The 25,790-nt window shown below is 35.9% G+C and overlaps 1 protein-coding gene across 2 annotated transcripts in view; it reads left to right on the forward strand.

Annotated features, from left to right (window-relative positions):
• LOC5576358 (putative thiamine transporter SLC35F3) overlaps window positions 1-25,790 on the forward strand; it is a 224,260-nt gene that overhangs the window by 192,198 nt on the left and 6,272 nt on the right. Inside the window, exons 6-11 of one of the 2 annotated variants that reach the window (XM_021837605.1) lie at window positions 10,980-11,108; window positions 11,186-11,375; window positions 11,654-11,743; window positions 11,820-11,949; window positions 12,644-12,716; window positions 20,952-20,981. In XM_021837605.1, coding sequence (XP_021693297.1) covers window positions 10,980-11,108; window positions 11,186-11,375; window positions 11,654-11,743; window positions 11,820-11,949; window positions 12,644-12,716; window positions 20,952-20,981 — 642 coding nt within the window. The remainder of the gene's footprint in view (window positions 1-10,979; window positions 11,109-11,185; window positions 11,376-11,653; window positions 11,744-11,819; window positions 11,950-12,643; window positions 12,717-20,951; window positions 20,982-25,790) is intronic. The other variant, XM_021837606.1, reaches the window with a different exon arrangement.

The raw sequence follows: 25,790 nt of genomic DNA on the forward strand, positions 1-25,790 counted from the left end.
AGGTAATCTATTCTTAATGAGTACCTTTAAAAATCTTTGGAAATCGCAAATAACATTATTATGACATTTTTCACAGACTTCGCCATCGGCTCCTGATAAACCGACTAGCTCATGTAAGACCACTTACATGTCAGTGTCCAACCTAATTTTTTATTACTGCCAAGAGTTAAGTAGACCAACCAGCCCATATAAACATAACAGACACATCAATTTTCCGTATTCGTATCCTTGTTGAAATCAAATGTTACTGGATTGCATTGCTCATTGCTTTATAAAATGGAGCAAAAAATTAAATCCTAATCAAGCGTCTTCTTGAACCTATAATAATTATTATATAATGAACCAGATGTGTGGAATAGAAAAATAAGTAGTATTTATATGGTGCACATTCTCACATACTTGCTTAATGATTGTTAACATTCCAAATTCATATATAAAAATGATGCCAATATTCTTCTGAAATGGTGCACGTTTCCCTGAAGCGATCTAGGGCTAAAAAATATTGATTTGACTAATTCAATGGTTGAATAATTGAATTTGAAAATATATTTTGCTTATTACGCGTTTTTTGATGAACAATGCAAAATTTTCAAACTTTGTCAAAAACTAATCCAGGGGTGCTGCAAATCATTTGAAAACGGCCTCTTTCTACACTTTTCTTGCACTTCAAGACCCATATAACCGCGTCCCTGATCCAGCCAAAATTTTTTTTTTGTCGAACAGTGTTATCTGCAAAAGAGTACAGTTGAGCCCATTTAGCAAAAAAGAATAGTACCGTAAATTCGGGTGTAATTGATCAGTAGGGTGAAATTGATCACCGTGTCACGCGATTTTATTTCTTACTAAAAGTGCACCAAGCTCATTGCAACTTATAGTATATGAAGAATGTCTAATTGTGTATAGTGAAGTTTTTTGTGCCACAGAATGTTTATTTCTATGAAAATAATGTAAAATTCTAGAATCAAGTTCAGTGTGAAATTGATCATCATCTATAAACTTCTAGTTCTTAACAAGGATTTGGACATGGTGTAAACCTGAAAGTTTGTGAGGATGCTAACAATAAATCACCAAAACAGATTTTACTATCAAAACTCTTACCAATTTGCTCGTTTTGTTGAAAAATTCAATTTTCTGCAACAAAGTAGGGAAATCCTTTGGAAATTGCCTACATTTAGGCGTTTTTCGCGGTATTCTTGAAATTTAATGATTGATTATTTCCATAAATATTGTCTTGTTAAGAATTTGGCAAGCAGATTTGGATTCAGGAGGCCCAAATTAAGTATGTAAAGTTGATTTCGAAACTAAAAATAATAACATTGACAAGTGATCAATTTCACCCCGAAATGGGACTCCCAGATTTTTAATTTTAGACCAGATTTTTGTCACTAACATCACATTTGTTGAAAAATTTCGGTACATGAGCCAATGAGGTTCACCGTCGTACTTGTTTTCCTGCATTTAGTTGTATGATATTGATAACAGTTTAGAAAACATACCAAGAAAACAGTGAAAAATGATCAATTTCACCCGAAATTACGGTACCGTAATCCGGGGGCAAATTGATCACTGGGGTGAATTTGATCAGGTCGGTACCTAATAGCATTTCTTTTCAAGGATGCTTAATACTTCGTTGCCATCACAAACATTCCATGTTTTCTAGTTTACAGATGTCTAATGATGGTTTGAAACTATTTCATTTTTACTAGGGTCAGTTTTGCATAGAAATATTCACAGTTTTTAAAGGTGTTAGCAATACTGTTGGCAATATCGGCACTAAACAATTCGCTGGTGCTAAGCCTGCATGTAAATTTAGAGTGTTGAAAATTTAGTGTTAGCTTCAGTGTGAACTGCTCAACTTAGTTTTGAAATCGTTCAGCATTACAAGAAGAGACTATTGCTCGTAAAACCGTTTTTTGTTGAATTAAGTGCTGATTTCAAGGGAAATTTAGGCGCATTATACAGTTTTACAAAGTTTAATTTTGCAATAAAATGATGATATACACGAGTTGTAAGAATTTTGACATCATTTTCAGATTCAGGAGACCCAAATTTAGTAGATAGGGAAATTTTACATTCTAAAATATGCTTTATTATATAGTGATCAATTTCGCCCCAAAGTAGCATTTTCAATTTTTGATATTAAAACTAATTTTATGAAATGTTAAATTTTATTTCATAAAAAATCGATAACACAAACTGATAGAGATCAATGAAGTACTGATTTTTCCGAAATAAATATAGCAATTTTTGATTACCAAAGACAATTATGACAAAAGGTTGTGAAAAAGTGATCAATTTGCCCCCGGATTACGGTACAGAAATTTTTAAGGCAAAAAAGAGTACATGTACTTTAAAAAGAGTACGTCTGGTAACCCTAATCGTAAGCATGAAACGAACTCACCAGTTGGTAATCCATTCTCGACTGAACACAAAACTGACACTGACAGCAAAACTTCTTGGCGTCCCGAAAACAAACCGTCTTGCTTCGGCCTTCCCAAATACCTACCCAGCAAGACGCTTCAAAACAGGGAAAAAAATCCCCGGCGACGAAAACACGCGCGAAACCGTGAGCAAAATCTATCGGACGACGCAAAACCGAACTGTCCTGCTTGGGCTTCACGAAGCACTACTACATTTTTGAAATCCTACACGATTATAAAAATAGTTGTTTGCCCATAAAACTGTTATTGTTGAATAACGTGCTCATTTCAAAGGAAATTGCATACATTTAGGCGTATTATGCAGATTCACAAAGTTTAATTTTGCAATAAAATGATGATATGCATGAAATGTAAGAATTTTGACATAATTTTCAGAATCAAGAGACCCAAATTTAGTAGATAGGGAAATTTTACATTCTAAAATATGCTTTTTTATATAGTGATCAATTTCGCCCCAATGTGTCACTTTCAATTTTTGATATTAAAACTAATGTTATGAAATGTTGAATCTTATTTTATAAAAAATCGATTACATAATCTGATAGAGATCAATGAAGTACTGATTTTACAAAATCAAATTTGACTATTTTTGAATTCGGAAGGAAAAATGGCAAAAAGTTGTGAAATAGTGATCAATTTGTCCCCGGATTACGGTACCCTCAGTTTGATATTTCGGATATTTCTGAATAGTAAGGGTATGTAAAATACCGAATGATTCCATCAAACATGCTTCGAAACGAAATTCCGCGGAATTCCACGGAACTCATTCAAGCAGAATTTTTATTTTACGGTTTCGTTTAGTTTCGTCAAATTGTAAAAATATCTCCGAGGAATATTGAAAACAAACGGATTTTCGCGAAATTTCGAGTATAATTTCGTACAAAAACGGCATAGCATACCCTTCCACTCCTACTTAGTATATCGCTAACACAAATATTAAAAAATCCTTTTCGCAATATTCTCATATTGTATTCAATAACACACAAATGTTAAAAAAGCCTTTTCGCAATATATGTTGAGCATGAGCATGAGTATGAACACTAGACTGATGCAAATTTTGAAGTTTCTGCTCCCCTATGCTTAAACGATGTCAATTACGATAAAAAATTTGTTAGTTTTCTATTTCAAAGAAGTCAGGACTTGGATTCTGATGCACGAATAACTTTATCTTTATCACGGTTAACACTCATCTCTTGACTTTAACAAGGGATTTGATTTTGACTGATAAATGGACGCGCCTGTCAAGAGGAGTGCTTTGCGGAGGCCCAAGCTGCTTGATTCGTTTTACGCGCGCTCGGAGTGTTTTTTTTTCTAGGTTTTCGAGTGTTTTTTTCATTCGTGTGCCATCGGAGTTGTTTTATATCTAAGCTTATGCGTGTTTACACCGAAATTGTGACTGTTCTGTCGAGAGTGGATTACCAACTGGTGAGCTCGTTTAATGCTTGTTATTACACATTTGTATGATTGTACCCCGTTTGGCTTAAAGTCGTTTGGCGTCAGGTAGTTTGGCATAAAGTCGTTTGGCATAAAGTCGTTTGGCATAATGATCGTTTGACATAATTACCCTTTGGCATAATGATTTACTTAGAATGGATATCGGCATTTTCGAAGTTTTTATCGAGATCACCATCACCGAGCCCATACAAAACATTTTTTGTAGGTTCTCAATAAGCGTGGTGATTGTTCAGATATATTCCAAGCTATGAATGTCAAAAAATGTAGTGACATTAAAAAGCATAATAAAATAACTCATGACGGGTCAGGTGGCAGATCTTTTCGGATAAATAGTTTTCTCCACATCCCAGAACATTGAGTATCTTTGAGCTTGTTACGATATGCATATTTGAAAATAATAAATTGGCAATGAAAGTTCGCAGTTATTAATAAAGGGAAAGCTCATAGAATATTTCGATGCAGATCAAGTTCTGTCCCAGTTTTGATGTAACACATGATGAAAATTAATTGGTTAAAGAAGGGAAAATTTATTTCCAAAATCTTATCCCAAGATCTATAATGGCAGCATAATGCAAAAATAGCCTATATAAGAGAGCAGATTATTTTTAGTTTAAAATGTTTAAGACTCTTACGCAAAAAAACTTCTCACAGCATAACTCAAATGAACAACATATTTTTGAAAGAAAATTGAATGATTTAATATAAATTTTAATTTTGGAAGTGTACATCAAAAACACTGTATATTATTGGAAGAAGGGAAAAAATATATCAAAATTTTCGATGCAAAAAAATATTCCAATAGCGGATCTTAAAAGAAGAATTAATATTTGAAAGAAGGTTAGTTTATGGATAAATAATAAAATACTATTGGAAATAACTTTCCTAATATACTTCAGTTTATTCAAGAGCATGTGTTAATTAACTCCATAACAAGCTTGTTATCATCAGAGAGATTCAATAGAAACGTAAAATCGAATGTCGTCTTAAGAAATTCTTGGTTTCAGACTCATTATGCCAAACGACTATTATGCCAAACGACCATTATGCCAAACGGCTTTATGCCAAATGACCTACCACCATTTGTATCGTGACTTATATTTTTTTGTGTTTTTTAAACAAACTAGGACGGTTCGCCACTTTAAGTGTCGGCATAAGCGCTTATTAGTGGAATCCGATTTTTCTCCAACACCATACATTATATCCAATACTGGAAGTAATGCATTTTATTTATAGAAAATTAGAATGAACTCTTCATCTTCACTCGGACATCTTCACTAATAGAAAGAAAAACGAATCCGCAAATTTTCCTCTAACACTTTCAGCTTCAGAATTTGCTTCTTCTCTTTGGAACATGATGATGACTGTTGTTTGACACAAGGTCCGACCGCAATTTAGTTCGCTATGGGCTGATCACTAACAATTTAGAATTTTGGAACACGGAAATCGACAACAAGTTCATCGATTTCAAATCGACCAACTTGAACATGATGACCATGACACAAGATAACAAGTTAAACACATTGCATCCGTATTGGGTGATAATCTATGCACACATAGGTTGACGCAAACAAATTTGAAATAAAAAGCTTCAGGAATTCATGTTGTCGGTTGATGAATCAGTCTATGAAGCAAAACTAATTAATTGAATGTGTAACACACACGAAATTCGTAAGAAAATCACAACAAATCGATATAGACGTTCATGAATCGACCCATAATTTTAAACACACGGGTCAAACGTGTGGATTTTTATCAGTGTATATCAAATAAATGTCCCTGTCACTGCACCCCGAAACACGACTAAGCCCAAGGTTCAAAGTTCAAGCCCGAATGTTTACGATCATTAAAAATAGATCGGAGTTCAAAAATAGACGGAACAATACAAGTCATTCAAATGGAATGGTAGCAAAAAAGATAGTGCTTTAATCGATTCACATTCGTAGTTGATGAGGATTGTTGTTTGAATTACTTCGGTAATTATACGTACTTCCGTCCACGAAGATGTAAAATCACACCTTATGTGAGGACTTTCAGAATTTCTACTCGTCCATTTTGACCTGCACCGTGAAAGAGGCGAGAGTGCGAGAATAATTATTAAGTGTCGCGGTGTGTTTAATTTGGTAATTCCTTGAAAATGTGAGAAGTCTCTTTAGATTGAATTTAATGTTACTTTCTGTTCATTTTCGTTAGTGTAGAAAGTTAAATAACCTAAGTCAAGAGGCTAAGTGCGGTCAAGCTAGTTTGTGTGTGCGATTGTGAAATAAGAAAGGCAATTGGGAATTTTTGTTGTTGTGTGGAGAATTTTGTCAATGGTCGAACAGCCGTTTTTATCCAGGATCTGCGTCTAGCTATCTACGGCCCAAGCTCGGCTCACCGCATCAACTCGCCAAACGCTACTCTCGACCCCATGCTTCAGCGTTCAAAAGTCCCAGTTTGATGGGAAAGTCGGGAGGGAGCAAACCGTTCCAATAGAACGGCCACCACCATTTCTATTAGCACGTTGACAGGCCACATGTGAAGCCCCCGACGATCCCCACCGTCGTCAACAGCGTAATCCGTCACCGATGCATGTGATTTTCGGCGTGCGACCCTCATCAAGAGGTAAATCCAAATAGTCGCAGTTTGTTGCCGTATTTGGGGTGGTAGTCGCAATACCATCATTCTCAATGTACTAAATCCGGAATCCTGCTTTTCCGGCGGCATTCATCGCAGCTTCTGAAAGGGTCCGTGAGTGGAAAACAAGCAAACTAACTATGCGCATGCGTTAAGTACTCCAACTAATCGAGCTCTAAGACAAGAAGAAGATGTCGATATAATCAGATTAAAAATCCGCACACATTAGGGAAAGTGGGAAGAAGAATAAAAAGGAAAGACACACGCAAATATGAATAAAATCCTAAGTTATAAAATTTGAACAAATTCCCAGAAGTTTTTGATGTTTACCTGCAGAAATTATGTATTTTTGCAGTATGTTAATGCTTTCCCTGCAAAAGGACAGCTGTGCGTAAAGTGCGTCCTTGTCATCATCAGTGCTTCCGGAGCGTGGGCTATGCATATTAATTATGCTAAAGTTAAAGAATCGGCAATGAATTCTCAACTTGCACAATCTTTCGTTGATCGGCCACCACCCGATCACGCGTTTCTGCATATCACCCATCACTATAAAAGCTAGATGAAAAAAACGAATTTAGTACTATACCATTTAATTCCACTAGAGTTTGTATCCTTTGACAGGTACGTGTACTTCGACCTCAACTGTAAGGCCGTCTTCAGTGTCGTGTACTAGACTCGACACTGAAGACGGCCTTACAGTTGAGGTCGCAATACGCGTATCTGTCAAAGGATACAAACTCTAGTGGATTTAAATGGTATAGTACTGAATTCGGTTTTTCATTTACTTATAGGTATTCTTCTAAACAGCTCGAAGATTTATTATTATTAGTATAAAAGCTGTTCCCAGCTCAATTGTGTTGCCGCAGCTCCGGTAGATTAAAACGTTCGCAACATCAAACCTGTCCAGCACTCTCCTGTAGCGCTACGATGCCGAAACCACGGATCTTCAGTACATCGGAGAGTATACGTGTGTTTCCGATGAAGTTGACAGATTTGCATTTCTACGTTCCGAGCCTCCAATCGCTAGTCCATTTCCGTCGCTGTGGTCTTTGATCGGAGGGCCATAGTGCGCAGTTTAGCTTAGAGTCCTTTTCTGGCACTTGGACGATGATCAGCCGCCCCTGACATGGGGAACAGACGTTTTTGTGAGCCGAAACTAATATGAAGTACAGACGCTCCAGGTTTGCACAAGCAAACCCCCCTTCCCTGTCAGCCTACGACTAAAGCTCCCACCGGGAATGGTTACCCGATCTTCCCTAAAGTTAGTCGTACCCCGGCCAGTACCGCGAGGAGGTACGGATAGGAGTTGCTGAGCAAGAGGCTAAGGACCACAAAAAGGGGAATTCTGGGTAATTTGGCCGAATGCCTTTTGGTCAAGTGCACGGTGTACTATATTTAAGAAGGTGATATATTCCGAAAACTGACAGCTACTTGACGACGTCATTCCTATCTACCTCGAACAAATTTGCGAAAAAAATGATCTAGTGGTCCGGAAGGTATATGGTACGATAGGAGTGACGTCAGATGTTTACAATCAAACTTGATATTTACATCAGTGAAGAGCCTGCCTTGTTAATTTTTATGTCGTGGTCAAGTGCATATTTGTAACATTTGACAAAAGTAGGCATTGAGTAAATGGAACACCAAGTGTGCATTTTATGGCAGTACGGAAAGACACTAAAGTTTATAAAAATTACCAGGAACTCAACAGTGCTTATTTGAGGCTGAAATTTTGTACAGCTCTTATCGTATAGGGTGCCGGTGCCATTAGTGGACTACCTAAGCTATAAAAAATCATAACAAAATAACGAAAAGCCCTAACAGAGATCTTTTGGCGTCAACAGAAAGATTTCAACCTCTACTATATGGGAAAAATATAAAAAGAGTGTTAAAACTATTTTTTTAACATAAAATCGCTTGAGCCACTATTGGTACACGTGTTCCAGTAGTTGCGCTAGTGCTCCAGTAGTAGACGTTCGGGACTGATGCAATGAATTTTAAACAAAATGGTAAATTTTGACATAGATTTAACATTTTTCCCTCGGAACAGCAATTAATATCTTTCGAATGAAGCATAAAGATCATCTCTACGGCTTTTCTTCATTTTTATACATCCATTTTAAAAACTGCTTCCAACCGTGTATCTGGAACACGACGGCTACTATTATTGCAAGGGAGCCAATTTTTTACGTAAACTTAATTATTTATATGACTTTTTGATAAGATAATAAGCTGAAATTTGACAAATCGACTAAACTAGAGGCGATCTATCCACCAAAAATCGTTTTTATCGAAAAATGTACGTTTTATTCCATAGTCCAATCTACTGGTACACTACAACCATTGGTACCGGCACCCTATCGTATATTCAGAAAACAATTCTGATATAAATTTGTTTGCTATTACATTACGAGGCTCATACATAATCTCAATGTGACTGTTATGCGGTTATAATTACCAATGTGACAAAACAACTTGGTATTTTTTTCGAATTTTCTAGAACAATTTTAGTAATTTGGTCGAAAGTATACATTATTTGATGACTCTCCACGGTATTAACGAGAAATTGTCAAAAATGTCGAATGTGACTGGTATGCAGTTATGGGCAGTACAGTTGGCATGCAATTATAATGAGTTTCGAAGCTCAATATCAAAGAACCTTTTTAGTTTATGCTTAAAGAAGGATAATTATCATTGATACACAAGTAATTGGCTCTTCCGCGTTAGTTTAACAAATATTCAGTGTTGAAAAAAGTACATCCTATATGTAGGCAGCAGAGGTTTTCGCATTGTGTTTGTTGTTAACAACTTATTAGTCGTTCTGCAGGACCGGATTGCTTCGATACCTCTTATCGTACTAAGTAAATTATTTCATAGTTCTAGTAATCACAAATTTTGGCTTTTTCTATTCACAACGATGAAACATTAAGTTTTATTGAGGGTAATAGTTCACCAAGTCAATTGGTTTACTTCTATACTTAAAGCCACGGTGCAGAACCCATTTGACACGTTGCAATCTTAATATTGGAGGAGAATGACATCTCACCTAAGTTAACCTTTGTACTACAGAAAATGTTTTGAATAAAATTCTCCATGAACGCTTTATGACCCTATATTTCAACTATAAAAATACTTATTTTTCTTGATAGAACAGTCTATGATTAAAAGAAGGAAAAATCTCTTATAAAATTTAAAGCAAGTGCGATGCAAATAATCGTTATACAGTCGACTCTCCACATCTCGATGTTCTACATCTCGATATCTCTCCCTATGTCGATGGTTTCATAAGTCCCTTCAGTCTGCATACATTTTCACTCTCCATATCTCGATATCCTCCATATCTCGATATCTCCATATCTCGATGTGTTTCTGTTGATTTTTCGTTCTCAATTTTATCTCCGTATGTCGATATGACCAATATCGAAGGTTACTAGACCAATGTTTTGGGATTCAAAACAAATTAGGAGCACAAAATGACGTCTGTTTGTGTATTACTTTCTTGGCAACGGAGTGTTTTTCAATCTAGTATTCATCAAAAATTTGTTCTTTGTCTCGATCTCTCCCTATCTCGATAGTCCCTTCGATATCAAGATGTGGAGAGGCGATAGTATAAGTATAACTACAAAGAACTGCCGACAATTTAAAGAAGGTAAAATTCCCAATTAAAATACAAGCTACATTATTGCCAACAATAGCGAAACCAGTATAACTCGAAATAATAGCCTATGTTTAAAAGAAGAAAAAACTTCTGATGAAATCGTTAAAAAAAACTGCGTGGAGCTCACAACTTCGTCCTAAATTAACGGATCAATTTTATCATTCTCTTGGAGCTCTTTTATAGTGACAAACATGACGTTCCATCATCGTAGTCAATTAATTAATTAGCTGATCAATTATTAGGCAATACCTAAGAATCTTAAACATCCGCGTTGTAACCAGTTTATTTTTTTTTTCGTAATTCGGCCAAACGACCCTTTCGGCCAAATGGCATTCGATCAAATGGCGTTCGGCCAAACGGCCAAAAGGCCGGACACCCAAAGAGCTTTATTTTATTGACAAGCCTAGCCATTTACTGTGCCATGATCATTTTTATATGATCCTAAATTACACAAAATAATCTCTTGGGGCCCAGATAGCCGTAGCGGTAAACGCGCAGCTATTCAGCATGACCATGCTGAGGGTTGTGGGTTCGAATCCCGCTGGTCGAGGATCTTTTCGTGAAGGAAATTTTCTCGATTCCCAGGGCATAGAGTATTTACGTACCTGCCACACGATATACACATGCAAAAATGGTCAATCGGCAAAGAAAGCTCTCAGTGTGGAAGTGCTCATAAGAACACTAATCTGAGAAACAGGCTTTGTCCCAGTTGGGGACGTAACGCCAGAAAGAAGAAGAAGAATCTCTTGACTTCCCAAGTCCTAATGTGTTTTTATCACATTGAAATAATTCCATCTTATAAATAATTCTAGATCGTCGCGGTCATCCTGTGCGACACCGGGATCGCCTTGTTGGCATACATGGACGGAATTACGGGTAGCCCAACGTTGGGTGGAGTTGTATTGGCAGCACTTGCTGCCGCCGGATATGCAGTATTTAAGGTAACTTAAAGCTCTTCTGCTACTCCATCGACAACCTTCCCTCACTGGACTTACACTCTTTTTTCTCGCTCACTTAGGTAATGTTTCGTAAGGTGATGGGTGATCCTCCGGTCGGTCAAATTGCGTTCACTTTCTCCATCATTGGCTTTCTGAACGCGGCCATCCTGTGGCCAGTCTGCATCGCGCTGTACTTCACCGGTGCCGAGGTGATGCCCTGGGAGACATTACCGTGGATCGTGCTGCTGATGGCCAGCATACTTCTGTTGGGTAAGTTTGTCGCCCAAATGGATGATGCACAGAGGAGTAACTAGAATGGCTTCATGGCCATGTTTTCAAATTTGAATTCTATTGAGAATTTTGATCCCACCATAAATCTTGGACATAACTGATAGTATGCTGAAGCTTAGGATATAACCTTTATTAGTTCATTTTATAGTATAGGAAAACCAATAATGACAGAAAACAGTTTTGGCCATGATGGGCCCAAACTACTCCTGTGTGCAATGGTGTAAGACAACCGGAGCTAATACTTTTCACTCCCGCAGTGTTCCACATCTTGACGCAGTTCAGCAGCGCCGTTACGTACAACATGTTCGTCACACTAGGTTTAATTACGGCCGTGCCAGTCTCGGCAGGTAACTGACCCTTGTTAGACCGCGGTTCGAATATTTTGTCTAAGTAGCATAATCGACGTGTTTATTTTCCCAACAGCGTTAGACATCGTTCTGTACGGAGCGCACTTTGCCGGAATGAAGCTGGCGGGTATTATATTAATAGCCGTCGGCTTCTTCCTGGTCATGTTCCCCGACAACTGGCCTGACTATATCACACGACTGCTCAGGTAAGCCCACCCAAAAATGCTCCAATTTGTAACGATTTTCCAGACTCCAATTTACAGCACTGAAGACAATTAAATTATGCGCGCAAAAAATAGAATGCGATGATGCTCCAAATTGCTGTAAAATTCGATCAATCGAATTACAAAAAAAAAAATCACTGGGAGCAATAGGCATCTGTATAGACGCTTTACAGCAGAACTTAATTACACGAAATTTATTTAAACTTCAATTAAGGCTTTTTGGTTCCGTTTTGGTCGAATAATTACGTTTGTTCGTTACATTATTCATTCTCTTTTTCACCTTCTCTGCTTTAAGATATTATTTTTTTAATCATCAAATATCAAATTACTTTTGAATATTTGAATCTTGGTTCAAGATAAACATTTTGATTGCTTTCATTTGCATTGAACCCTTCTAATGAATGTGTTATTCGAATGGCTTTTTTTCTGCTGTTAAACGTTGAACAATGTACAAACAGTATCTTTTGAAAAGTATTTGATTTTCTTTTGGTCTTCTTGCTTGATTGATCTTCAATCGTAGAGAGCTTTGAAATTTTTTGTCCTTTCCCTTTTAATAATTCATATTTTTAATCTACAATGATTCCCTCTCAAAATTTTTAATCAACCCATATCTGAAACGAAAAAAAAAATCAACTCAACCAACTTTGTGTTTGTGTTCCCCCCTGACAAATTACAGAAAAGCTGGTCGTGCGTTGCTAAGAAACCGTTGTTGTTGTTGCGATTCCACTGACAATGATTACGAAAATTCGGTAGGAAAATTACAAATTTAAAAAATCTTATTTCCCTTCATTTTCTCAACCTCAGTATCGACAGTCCACCAACAAAGGCTCAATTCGTAATATTTTCACTTAGTATAGTGTTTGGTTTGTTTATAATTTGAATTATTCGTTGAACACACCAATTTTTAGAGTAAACAATCATGATCTTTTGGATTATGATGAGAAATATTGTGTTTTGTATTTTGGTATGAGAAAGGAAGAGAGCAAAACTCTTGAGTAATTTTCACAAACCGTTCTAAAAGATAATAGTAGAAAATCAGTAGGTATAATCAAATGCAGAGCACATGTATAAATCAATTGTTACTACAATGCGTAGCGCTACAACGTTTTTCATTTCTGTAATTTTGAAAATAGAGGTGCGTAGGCTTATAAATATCCTTTATAGTCTTCTTCTCTTTAAACTATCCAAACTACAGCTATATAAAAGCAAAATAATTGCTTTCATTGTCAATTCAAGCATTAAAAACAACAATGAGCTAGAATGAATATAGGTTTATAGCGATTCAATGAATATCCGGTCAAGGTCCATCATTATTCAATAATATAAAATCATTATTCGTTAATCATCAATACAACAGTTATCTTGAAGAGGAAAACCAAAGATCACAACATCATGACTCGGACTTAGAAACTCAAAAAAACTATAGAATTTATTCTCAAACTTTTTAAAATCGACGAGAACAAAAAAAATAGTCTCGCATTAAAAATGTATCAATAGAAGCTCAATCACTACAAATACGGCATTCATTTCAGGAGAAATAATTAAATACACCATGGAATCCTATTCGGCATGTACACCACCCATCATAAATACGGACTCGCTTGAAAAAGTATTGCAACACTCAGCTCAATATTGAATCACCTCGAAAAGTTTTGCATCATCTCATAACAGTTGTTTTGTTGTTAAGTAGATCAAGGGCATCCGAAAGGTAAGCAGTTTGGTTCGAAATTGTGCCACTAGGTGGCACTAGTGAGCATGTAAAATTGAGCATTCTTGACTAGTTCCACCTTGTGAGAGAAAGTTTTAGTCTTCGACAAAGTTGTTCAGAAAGTCAAGGACATTCAAAGAGCCGTTTAGTTCGAAATGTTTCCCCTAGGTGGCGCTAGTGGGAAAATGAAAATAAACATTTCAAGCATGTTCTATCTTGTGAGCCACATAAGATAGAAAGATCGAGTCTTCGGCAAAGTTGTTCAGAAAGTCAAGTATTCAGAAGGCAATCTTTTGATCTATACAAGATAGAAAGTGTGAGTTTTCGGCTTCAAAAAGTGGACAACATCTGGAAAGCATGCAGTTTGGTTTGAGATTTCGCCGCTAGGTGGCACTAGTCAGCATGATAAATTGTAAGCAAGCTCTATATTCTGATCCACATAGCATAGAAAGTTCGAATGTGATTGTACCTATTTTGAGGTGATGCTAAACTTTTTGGGAGGTGATTCAATATTCAGCTGAGTGTTGCAACACTTTTTTATTAAGTTCATACTTATCACAGGCAGTGTAACTATGTCCAATATGTAATGCGTCGAATCTGCTAATGAAAGCTATTATGAGTGTTCTAGATCTCTATCAATCTAATTACATTTTTCTTACCAAATTCATTAAATGAAACTTTTACTAACTACATTTTTGCCTACGTAGAATAGAACTTTTCTGAATTTTGTTTGGAATAGACTAGGAACATTTACAATTGACTTTGTTTTGAACACTGTAAAGAGCTCAATTAGAGATTTTCAAAGAGTAGGTATCCTCGGACTGCAGCCCTTTTGACCCAACATAATCAGCATAAAACTCTTTAATCTAGAGTAAAACTCGTCACCGTAGGTATTGTTTCTTGCAATTGAAATTAGTTTTTCTTCTTCCTTGTTAATTTTGGAATAACGCCTTCTTGTTATTGATTGGTTGTTTCATTGCTACGAAATCTAGTATTAACTTTTCAGCTTTTATTCAAAGAAGCGTTCCACTATATTGAACCGATTCATGTGATTCATGGGAGGACTAGCATTCTACTAAACAAAATCATGGTATTCATCAGATAAAACATTCCATTATAAGTTTCTCGAATAGTGTTCAATATGTATCACGTAAATTTGAATAAAAGCTTTGAAGAAATCCAAATCTTTTCTACAGTGGCATCTTCCTCCGATGTACAATGCATTTCGTTTAGATATATCTATCAAATGAATCGTTTACGAACAGTTGATCTCCGTACCCTTGATATCCAACTTCAACTGATGTTGTGCACATTTTTTTCTTTCGCTAATTAACTTTTATTCTGTCGGTTTGTTTCTTTTTGTTATCGTATTTATTTTGTTTGACTTATGTTTTTACTTCGTTTGATAGTTTTATAAAATTTTGTTGGTTTCAGTTGTTTTAGGTTAAATAATTGGCCACTATATCTATCTACTGCTGCTACTTCTACTTAAACTGTCACTAATACCTAATATTACTACTGCTACTATACCTACTAATAATGTCAACAGTTCCACACTACGATTATGATGAACCTAACAACTTCCAATAGATAAATGTTCCCTCGAACTCTGAAAAGATCCTCACATTCCTAACACTTTCCTATTCCCGGTATGCACTTGTTTGCCCGTACTCCACATGACTATCTACAGTGCGGGTTAGATTTTGTAAAGACACCGTAAATTATTATGAATTATTATCGAGAAATACGTGCAATGCTGTTTGCTAAGGATGGTGGGTTTTAGCTATTTCTTTAATTAATTTGTCGGTGTTCTGGGGTCAATAAGACTTCAAAGCACTTCCAAAAATGGCCGTCACAATGGCCGACTTGTGCCCCTACTCATGTTTTCAAAGGCAATAAACTAGATAAATAGTTGGCAAACGGTTTGATCTTCTAGGTTGAAGCTTTTTGCTTGTGCACAAAGCCAAAATAAAAAGTGCACTATTGTTGGATGGTTTCTTCACGAGATTAGTACCCTTGAAGTTTTAGTGCAATCTTAGAAGATTGATTCGAAACTGTTTCACCTTAATGAACCGATTTTTTTTATTAACGCAATAAGTTACTAAGGCATTATTTTTTAAGTTTTAACCCCAAACGGGTTAAACTGTCAGGAAAGATTGGAAAACCCCTGTTTTCAATTCTTACAAAGACTGCTAAGACATTTCTATCCAAAAAGATTGAATATTTATTTAGGTAATTCGATTTTTGCCAATAGAACACAAGTGAGCATTCGATTTTGTTTCACAATTCGATACTTCTAGTGCAGATCTTCAAATGAAAAATACTCAACATGATAGCGAGGAAAACAAGAATAAGGGTCCCCCATTAAAAAAATGCCCAAAAACTTCAAAAAATCATAACTTTATAATGAGCAAACCGATTTTCGATTTTCTTTCACCATTTGAATGCCTATAGTTGTTTCTCCCAGAGAATAAAAATACAGATAGTCGTAGTAAGATATAAGGTTTTTAAGGGGTATTCCCTATTTCTTGGTCCAGTTTGCCTGTAAATTGAAATTCATAGCTATGGCACATTATTGAGTGAAAATATTAATTTTTGATTACACTCAAAATTTATATTACTTAAGAAACTACTAAAAACCCAATTTCATTAAACTGTTTGCCTGTAAATTGAAATCCAAAGCAGTGACAAATAGTTTTTTAGAACATATTTTAGAAGAAATAGACATTTTCTGATAACACTTAAAAATTTATTGGCCTAAGTAACTAACTATGAGAAACCCTATTTCATGAGCTTGTTTGAGTGTAAATCTAAATGCAAAGTTAGAGCAGCAGTTAGCATTTTTAGAATAAATTCGCTTATTGAAGTTACGTTAACATATTTGAGTAAAAAAGAGATTACACTCAGAATTTATTTAAGCCAATAAACTATGTAAAACCCTTTTAAATAATAATTGGGGACGGACCTGGTGTAGTGGTTAGAACACTCGCCTCTCACGCCGAGGACCTGGGATCGAATCCCATCCCCGACATAGTCACTTATGACGTAAAAAGTTATAGTGACGACTTCCTTCGGAAGGGAAGTAAAGCCGTTGGTCCCGAGATGAACTAGCCCAGGGCTAAAAATCTCGTTAATAAAGTCAAACCAACCAACCAACCTTTTAAATAAACATATATGCTTGTAGATTAAAATTCAAATCGATGTCATGTTATTTGATTAACGAAAAATTGATTTTAGAAGTCCAGTGAACATGTTTGAGAAGGCATACAATTTTTTGGAAAAACTCAATATTTATTTTACCCAAAAAACTACATAAAACTTAGTCCAATGCACATTTATGATTGCGATGAAATATTCAAAGAAATTATAATTTATTTTTTTCAACATTAAATTGATTGACAAAGTGAAGTAAACATGTTTGAGAATTAATGGAAATTTTTGTTTAACATTTATTACATAGTTGTTCGACATTTAATTGATCCCAGCCACCATCTGAGCTGTAAGTTTCTTTAATAAAGATAATAATAATAATAATAATAATAATAATTTAATTGAATGTAGAAGTCAAGTTGACATAAATGAGTACAAATAGAAATTTTAAATAACACTTAAAATTTGTAGTATCTAAGAAATAACGAAAAACCTCATTTATTGAGACTGTTTGCCTGTAAATCCAAATTCAAGATGCTAACAATAAGTCATTTTGCCATATATTGCTTAATACCATGTTATGTCTTATATATGTTCTTTTAATATTTGAAAATTTTTGATCAAACAAAAAAAATACTTAAAAATATAATTATCACAGTTTTAGGTGAAATAAATTTTGAGTGTAACAAAAATTTGTTTAACTTTTCAGACATGTCTACTTTACTTCTACAATCAATTTGATGTTGATAAATGACATATAATCACTTTGAATATTTTTTTTGTAAGCGTTAATGAAGTAAATGAAGTGTTATTAAAAAAAACCATTTCTATGCAAACATGTAAACCTGGATTCTACATTCAAATCAATGTCAAACAACTACACATTGCTTTAGATTTTGTTTTCAAGTCAAGATTAAAAAACTGGGATTTTTATTGGTTTTAAGTCAAATACATTTTAAGTGTAATTTTTTCGTACTTGTTATCTGCAGTGAAGAAATTTATGTCGGAAAAAAGATGTCATCTCTTTGAATTGTGCTTTACAGTGCAAGGCTCGTGAAGCAGGGTTTTTCATAAATTTTGAGTATGATAAAAAATTTATATTTCCTATTTTATACGTTAACTTAACCTCTACACTCAATTTAATGCTGGAAAAAACAACATATCATCACCTTAAATATATCTTCACAGGCATAAATGGTTATTTAACAGGTTTTACGAAGGTTTCTTAGGTAAAATAAAATTTGAGTATAAATAAAAATTTCTATTACATCTCAAACATGTTAACTTGAATTTTCGGTAGTTTAATCAGAAATGGCGATTTCTACTCAAACATGTGAACCTAACTTATATAAGTAAATTTATTTCTAAAAAACTACGAGTTATCGCTTTGAATATATATTTACAGGCAAATAGGGTTTCTCCTAGTTACTTAGGCTAAATAAATTTGAAGTGTTATCAGGAAATTTATATTTCTTCTCAAACATGTTCACTTAACTTCTATAAGAAAGTCCATGTCGGAAAAACTACTTGTCATAGCTTTTGATTTCGATTTACAGGCAGACATACTCATGAAATTGAGTTTTTAGCAGTTTCTTAAGTGAAATAAATTTTGTGTGTAATCAGAAGCTTCTTTTCTTATTCAAACATCTTCACTTGATTTGTGTTATTAATCTAATAACGAAAAAATCTCATGCCATTGCTTTGAATTTGGAACTCCAGGTTAAAAAAGTGTTTTAAGTAGTTTTTTAGGTAAAATAATTTTTTAGTGTTTTCAAACATGATAAACATTTATTAAAATTCATCAAGTTCACTTCGACAATCACCGATTTTGAGAAAAATTTACTTGTCATAGCTATGAATTTCGCTCTACTGGCAAACGGGACCGATAAATAGGGGATATCCCCTAAAAACCTTATATCTTACTACGACTATGTGTAATATTATTTTTCTCTGAAAGACATAGCTATAGGCATTCAAATGGTGAAAGAAAATAAAAAATCGGTTTACTCATTATAAAGTTATGAATTTTTGAAGATGTTCGGCATTTTTTCAATGTAAGCCCCTTATTACTGTTTTTCCTCGCTACGACCATGTTTAGTTTTTTTTTTCATTTGAAGATCTGTACTAGAAGTATCGAATTGTGAAACAAAATCGAAAATTGATTGCATAGCGGCACTGAAATATTTGTTTAAAGGTTTGATAAACATTTCAGATAGGAGCCCCTCATTCTCCATTTGCCTGGCTACGACTATGTTCGATATTTTTCGCTGCAAGGCTGGTCTTGAATGTTTCCAGCGGTGAAATAAAATTATAATATTTTCGCCTGATGGCTGAGAAATGAGCTCTGAACCATTGTAACGCTGTTTTTTTTTAAGAAGACATATTTTCAACCCACTCCCCCCATCGATCCTTTACTATGGACCGATGCACGAGTTCACTATTTGACGTTTGAGCGGTGCCGTGTTATTTACGTGACCATGGCAACGAGTGAATTCGGCACCGCTCAAACGTCAAATTAGTGAACTCGTGCATCGGTCCATAGAACCATAAATCATTCCATTCATATAAAACTTCATTCAGTTTTGATTGATGATCTGACATACTATTTTTTAATCCATTTTATTAACATTTCGCCTTTCAAGTTGGTTTTCGGCGGCCGTGTTTCCGACACACGATTACCTTGAAGGACAAATTTTACATTTCACTTTGCCAGCCACTTTTTTTTTTGCCGGAAAAATCAATATTGTGTCGCTCGTGACCAAGCTAATTTACGAGCCAGCACACTCCCAGCTCCCAAGTGCACTCAGAAAAAGAAACATAGAAATATCAAAAAGCAAATCATATAAAATGACAGAAATTGAGAAAAATTATTATGCTTCCATATGGAACTTATGCTCTTCATAATGCATAAGATTGAAATTCATAATGCGCTTCAGAAAATTCTGACAGCTTCTGAAAATGAGAAACTACACTACGACCAAATAAAAGGTGTTTACTATGAAGTTTCATTCAAGTACAAGTGTTTGCCTCTTGAGTTATGGCGTATAGTTAGAAAGAGCATTTTCCATCGCCTTAAACCCATGATTAATTTTCATAATGCCGTTCTATGAATTCCTCAAGTTAATTTTCCTGAGTGTAGAGGAACGAACGTGCTCACGCGTAAAAGTCGCACGCTTTCTACTCCGGTCAATTTTCAGGCCCAGCACCTTTACCAAGGACCACCGCCCGACAAAAAGTGTCGTCGTTGTCTCAAGGTCATCATCGTCTCGGTTTTTTTTCTCTCCCTCAAAAGGTGGATCACCCACTTGGGAGGAGGGTCCGGGTTTCATATATAACAATAGCTCATGAAATTTTGATGAACAATTCTAACCCGACTCGGTTCAGCCATGTATGGAAAATTTCAATTTTAATATCGGCAAAAGACCCACCATCCAACGGCACTGTCGTGTTTTCACGTTGCTTCCCAGAGCCCTATTATCAGAAAAAAAAATCTCCATTAAATCTGTCCTCACCAATCATTTTCAATGGCTAAGCTGCATGTCTGGGCAGAATTTAAAAAGTCGTACGTTCCGTATTGAAGTTAAGCCCTTTTGATAATATAAGTCCACAAGTTCAAAGGAAATCAGTTTTATTAATAGTGTTTTATTTACCGTTAATACCAGAAGGAATATACAGGTTGAGCTGGATTATCCGGAGACTCGTTATCCGGCTACTCGAAGATTCTGATGAGAATCCTGTGAGGATTATGATTAGAGTCCTGTGAGGATTTTTCTCAAAGATATACAGCTTAGTCATAGAAAACGACTGGTGAGCATAGATTCGATAAAGATTTTTTTTTATAATAACGGTCTGAGAATCACCGCAGTTTCATTTTAACGCTAGGATTGTAGATGGTAGCAAGCTGTGAGGCACATCCCCCAAGTCAGACACATACACGCTAGGTTACTGAGATGTATTGAGACACCCTTCCGTCAATTTCCTTGAAGTCTATTCCCTCAATAAAAAAAGTTGTGTGTTCTTTCCCTGTCCTTGTTATCTATACCCCCACCCACCCCCGTACGGCTTCCTTTCTACACAGTGAACATCACATTTTCTTATATGAAATCATATTTCGCTATTTTTCCAGAAATATCATCTTGTTGGGTCACAACGCGAGGTGAGTACTGTCAATTGTTGTTCGTATTGAATATAAATAGCATTTAATAGATTTAGCTCTAGTTTTTATCAATACTACTTTGCTTTAGAGTAGATTTTTTGCCATCGAGCTTTTTAGACTCAAACAGAAACAGAATAAATTATTTATCATTGACGTGCACATACTTATTACACAAACCGTGTTGATTAGCTGGCTATTTTCAGAACTAATGGGACCTGATCTATAAAAATATACTTCAAATGATCTTAGCTTAAATAGTAACAACAAATCAATATTTACTAAAATTATGTTCCAATATATAGACACAAGTTGTATTTCGCAATTTTGAAACATATTTTGTTTGTCGTATCAAAACAAAATGTAATAGACATTTAATTTACAAATAAATGACAGTATAGTATTCGTTTGATTTTGGTACCTTACCAAAATATTTCATGTTCTCAAAATTGAACGATAAAGTTGCTAAAATTGGGCAGTACCAAAATCGAATCATTACTAATAAGCAGGCTTGATACAAACTCCTCTGCGATGCAAAGAGGAGGCGATTTTGCCGTTTTTCTGAGGAGAAAAAAAAACTCAAAATTTTCAACACAGATCCTCAAGCGATTCGAGTTAGAGTGCAGAAAAATGCGAGGATTTTTTCAGACACTCTCTCTCCCTCGTTGCGATGCTCACCATCACTCACACTTCAAACGAACTCTCGAGTCTGCCGCCCGAACAGACAGTCCTCGGGGAGTTGTGAGAGCACCCTTTTTTGATGGAATTTAACTCGGTTTTTTTTCGTGCTGCATCTTCCTCGCTCATTTTTCGTTGCCTCGCTGCTTAGCATTTTTTGGCTCCCTCGCAAAGAGACACTGGCAGTACGCTGCTCTAGAGTATGTCACCGAACTCTGATGATGTTGAGGAGAATTATCAAGCCTGCTAAAAAGAACTGTGCCAAAATGGGCACTGTACTCAACTTGATCGTTCGACAAATGGATAAATACTGCTGCTTACTCGACTTGTACAAACAAAATTAAAATCATATTCGACATAGTTCTGACTGCACCTAAGTGATAAATGTTATGCAAAAAATAATCTTGAATATTTCGCTGATAGTAATTCAGTTCCTTTTCATATCAAAAAAGCTTAATTAGTTATATTTATCTTCATCTGCTGTCAGCCACACCTCAGAATATTAACCCGACGAAAACATTCTACCATAACGTACAATCCAGTGGCACGCCACGATAGCTTTGCCAACCAGGCATAGCCGTGTAAAATATAACACCAGATTGTCGCTGATGTCTCATTTATCTTAATCAAACCACGTGTAAGCGCACACCCATCCCATAATCTCTGAAATTCAGCACCAGTTTGTGCACCTATAACAGATACAGAGTATACAAGCTATACGACAAATTTTAAACTTTTGATGGTTTGAGAATTCGAGGAAAAAACGACAAAAAGCGGATTCCATTATACATAAATGTTGTTCGTAGACTAAAGTTAGTTTTAATTTATTAAAAAAACGGTGAGTAGTAGTTGTTGGTTTGATCGACATAGTTGTTCATTTGCAGAACATAACAACCATTACCAACTTACCGTTCACAAATTAAATAAATTTAAAAATTTCTCGGTTATACAACCCTCTATGACTCTTTTATAAATAACTTAGGGGGATTATGCGGCATAATGGACACATTAGGCAAATTCTTGCTATAGGACCCTAAAATGGTCATATTTTCCAGTTACCTTCGGCTGATTTCCAATTTCGTAATTAGTACAAGCTGCATTCAAATATCCGGAAAACGAGATAGAAAATTGGATCGAAAAGAAGGCTGATAAAATCGGGGTAAAACAAACACTGCACATAACTCACCTCGTGAACATGGTGTTAAATTGGTAATGGCGATTACCACCAGTGGTGGAAATGTTCGCATCACGAAGCACCTCACGAGTGTGAACAAACGCAAAATAAACATGACAGACTCGAGAACAGGCTTGGTGTCAGTAAGTTCGCACCCGCCTGCTCGGGAGAACATACTAGAAGAAAAATAGCAACAAGTTCGCGAACATTTACAATCAAACGATTTCATTCACTGTGTTGTGCGGGTGTGATGCTATTTGGACTTATAAACGACTTATTACGTTAATGCTTATGCGACTTCTGGTTGTCTGGGTAGTTGGTAACTGCGATGCAATAAGCAGGAACAGCTAATAGAGCTAAAAGGAAGTATATCGTGATATCGTGATTAAGGACATATCTCATTGGGTACCAAAATGGCTTCTAATATGGCACCTTACTTCCCCTTCACTTTGCACTCCCTCCTCCCACGCTTCTCACAGTGTTTTAAAGAGCGATCACAAAAATGATTATTTGAAGTTACTAACCTTATTGTAGAGCGGTGGTTTCTTAACTGAAAGCATTGCATAATGTGTTTTTCACAAATTACCTGTATTTGAATGCAAACAAGTAGTTATTGCTGTGATTTGTGTTGTTAAATATCACTTCTTCTTCACGCTCCGTGTTGTTGTTTGAAGGCTTTTCGGTGCCCGTTCTAAAATTCACTTTTCATCGTATTTCTACTCACCGTGACAATTCAAAAATCTGATGCGATACTTGTAACACTTTATGTTTTCTCGCGCCGTACTCCTGGGAGCAATAAAACACTTATGTTCACCGATTTGTGCTCGAAAAATAACACCGGAATACGAATTCACTGGGCCAACATTGTTTATGAATCGGATGCAGCTCTCACTGATTGGAAGTGATGTCAGTTTTTATGTTTGGAATTAAAATTGTTTGGATATTCATACACTTGCTACAACCACGTATTTTACAATTTCATAACACTCAGAAGGTGTACAATGTTACAAGCGTTGCAAAACATTTTTAAACATAAGAAAAACAATGTACGACGCAATGTAACAGCAAAAATGAATATTAGCTATTATACAGTACAATTGACTGTAGAATGCAAATGCATACTGATGGCAACTTTGTCCGTTCGTGAGAAGCGAGAGAAGAGAGGAGAAAACAGCCAAAAATAGTAAACAACACACGCATGGCGTGAAAAATGCTTATAATTTTGGTCAAAAAACATGTTTTCAATACCAAACGAAATAAATTGTGATTTTGAGTTTTTATGAAGTTGTTGATGAATCCATATCGACAATAATACATTTGTTTGAAACGTGTGCAAGTAATACTGTCTACATACTTCTGTAGGTGGAGGTATACATGGAACATGATGATTTGTTTTTGGCCGACGCACATAACATTGTGCTCCGCCGTGATGGGTGGCTCGAGAGGGTGGTTTAGCGGGTGGCTCGAGTGGGTGGCAACATCATGTTTACGTGCTTAATGAACCTTCACCTTAACGGTTGCTTAACAACCACTTTAGGTGTATTATTTGGCTGATGTGCAGCCAACTACTGCCTCTCGTACCGAGTCTCTGGATCGAGAGATGTCAAAACTTTATAACATGTTGGCTGCGAAATAGATACAAAAAAAACTTTGTTTATCTTCTGCCCTTTTCTCAATATATCCTATACAAGTTATGTTTTTTGTTGAGTTCCCTAGGCTTGAACTGATGTTCTCCAGACTTGTAGTAAATGATTTCGGGCACGTTTTTCATCTGATCCACCGATGCTATATGAATGATCTTGCTTAGCAACATATACCCTTATATACACATCTTACATTATATACAGCTTGTTTCAGTGCCCGACAAGCACTTGAAAATGTTATATAAAGCCTGTTGGCACTGAAAATCCGTTAAACGCCCCATACACCGCTTGTAAGAGAGGGCTTAAGGCAACTTCACCAGTGGTCCAAATCATCGGATGGTTCCAAATTTTTGAATCATGTTAAAAATTTGAGCTTGCACCGGATTTGCAAATAATGTTCCAATTTTATTTTATACTAGTTTTCTGAACTATTTTCTTGGAACAGGCTTACTGCCTGGTCCATTTTTGGTTGGATTTGAACAAAGATTTTAGCTGTTCCAAAACTGGTTTGACACATGTTTGTTTACCAGTTCGGATTTTTCTCACTGAAACAACCACCGTCTCTAGTTCCTACTCATTTGAGTAAAAACAGTTTTTTTTACACAATTTTTATTCTTCTTCGAGCAATTTCTCTGGCAAATCCTCCAGGAATTCATACAGAAATACTTCCAGGAACCATCCGCTCATTTTTCCGAGGAATCCTTCAGAGATTGCTGCAGGAATTCGTACATGGGTTCCACCACGAATTTCTTATTGATGTATCTGAGGATTCCTCAACATAAATCTCCAGGAGTTTTTCAGGAATTCTTCCAAAGTGTCTAACAGGATTACCTCCAGAAATTCCTCCAAAGATTTCCACCAGGAATTCCTCCTTGGTTGCCTCCGGGGATTTCATACAGGAATTTCTCAGGGAATTTTTAAAGAGAATTTCTCCGGAGATTTGCATCCGAAATTTCTCCGTTGATGTTCTCCAGAAATTCCTCTGTTTTTTTTGCAGGATTTCCTCTGAGTATTTCCTTCAAAAACTCCTCAAAGGATTTTCTCCAGGAGTTCTTCAGGGGACCCAGCAATTCATTAATTAATTTCTTTGAGAATCATTTCCAAAACTTTCTTCAGAGATTTTCTTCATGTATTTCTCTGAGCATTTTCACCTGGAATTTCTCCGGAGATTTTCTCCAGCAATTCCTCTGGACATTTTTTAAAGGAATTCCTCAGAGAATTTCCTCCAGAGACTTCCTCAGGAGATCTCCTTCAGGGATTCCTTCGGAGTTATCCCGCTAGAACTCCTCCGTGAATTTTCAATAGCATTTTCTCCAA

This window comes from Aedes aegypti, chromosome 1, assembly GCF_002204515.2.
Source record: "Aedes aegypti strain LVP_AGWG chromosome 1, AaegL5.0 Primary Assembly, whole genome shotgun sequence".
Classification (NCBI taxonomy): domain Eukaryota; kingdom Metazoa; phylum Arthropoda; class Insecta; order Diptera; family Culicidae; genus Aedes; species Aedes aegypti.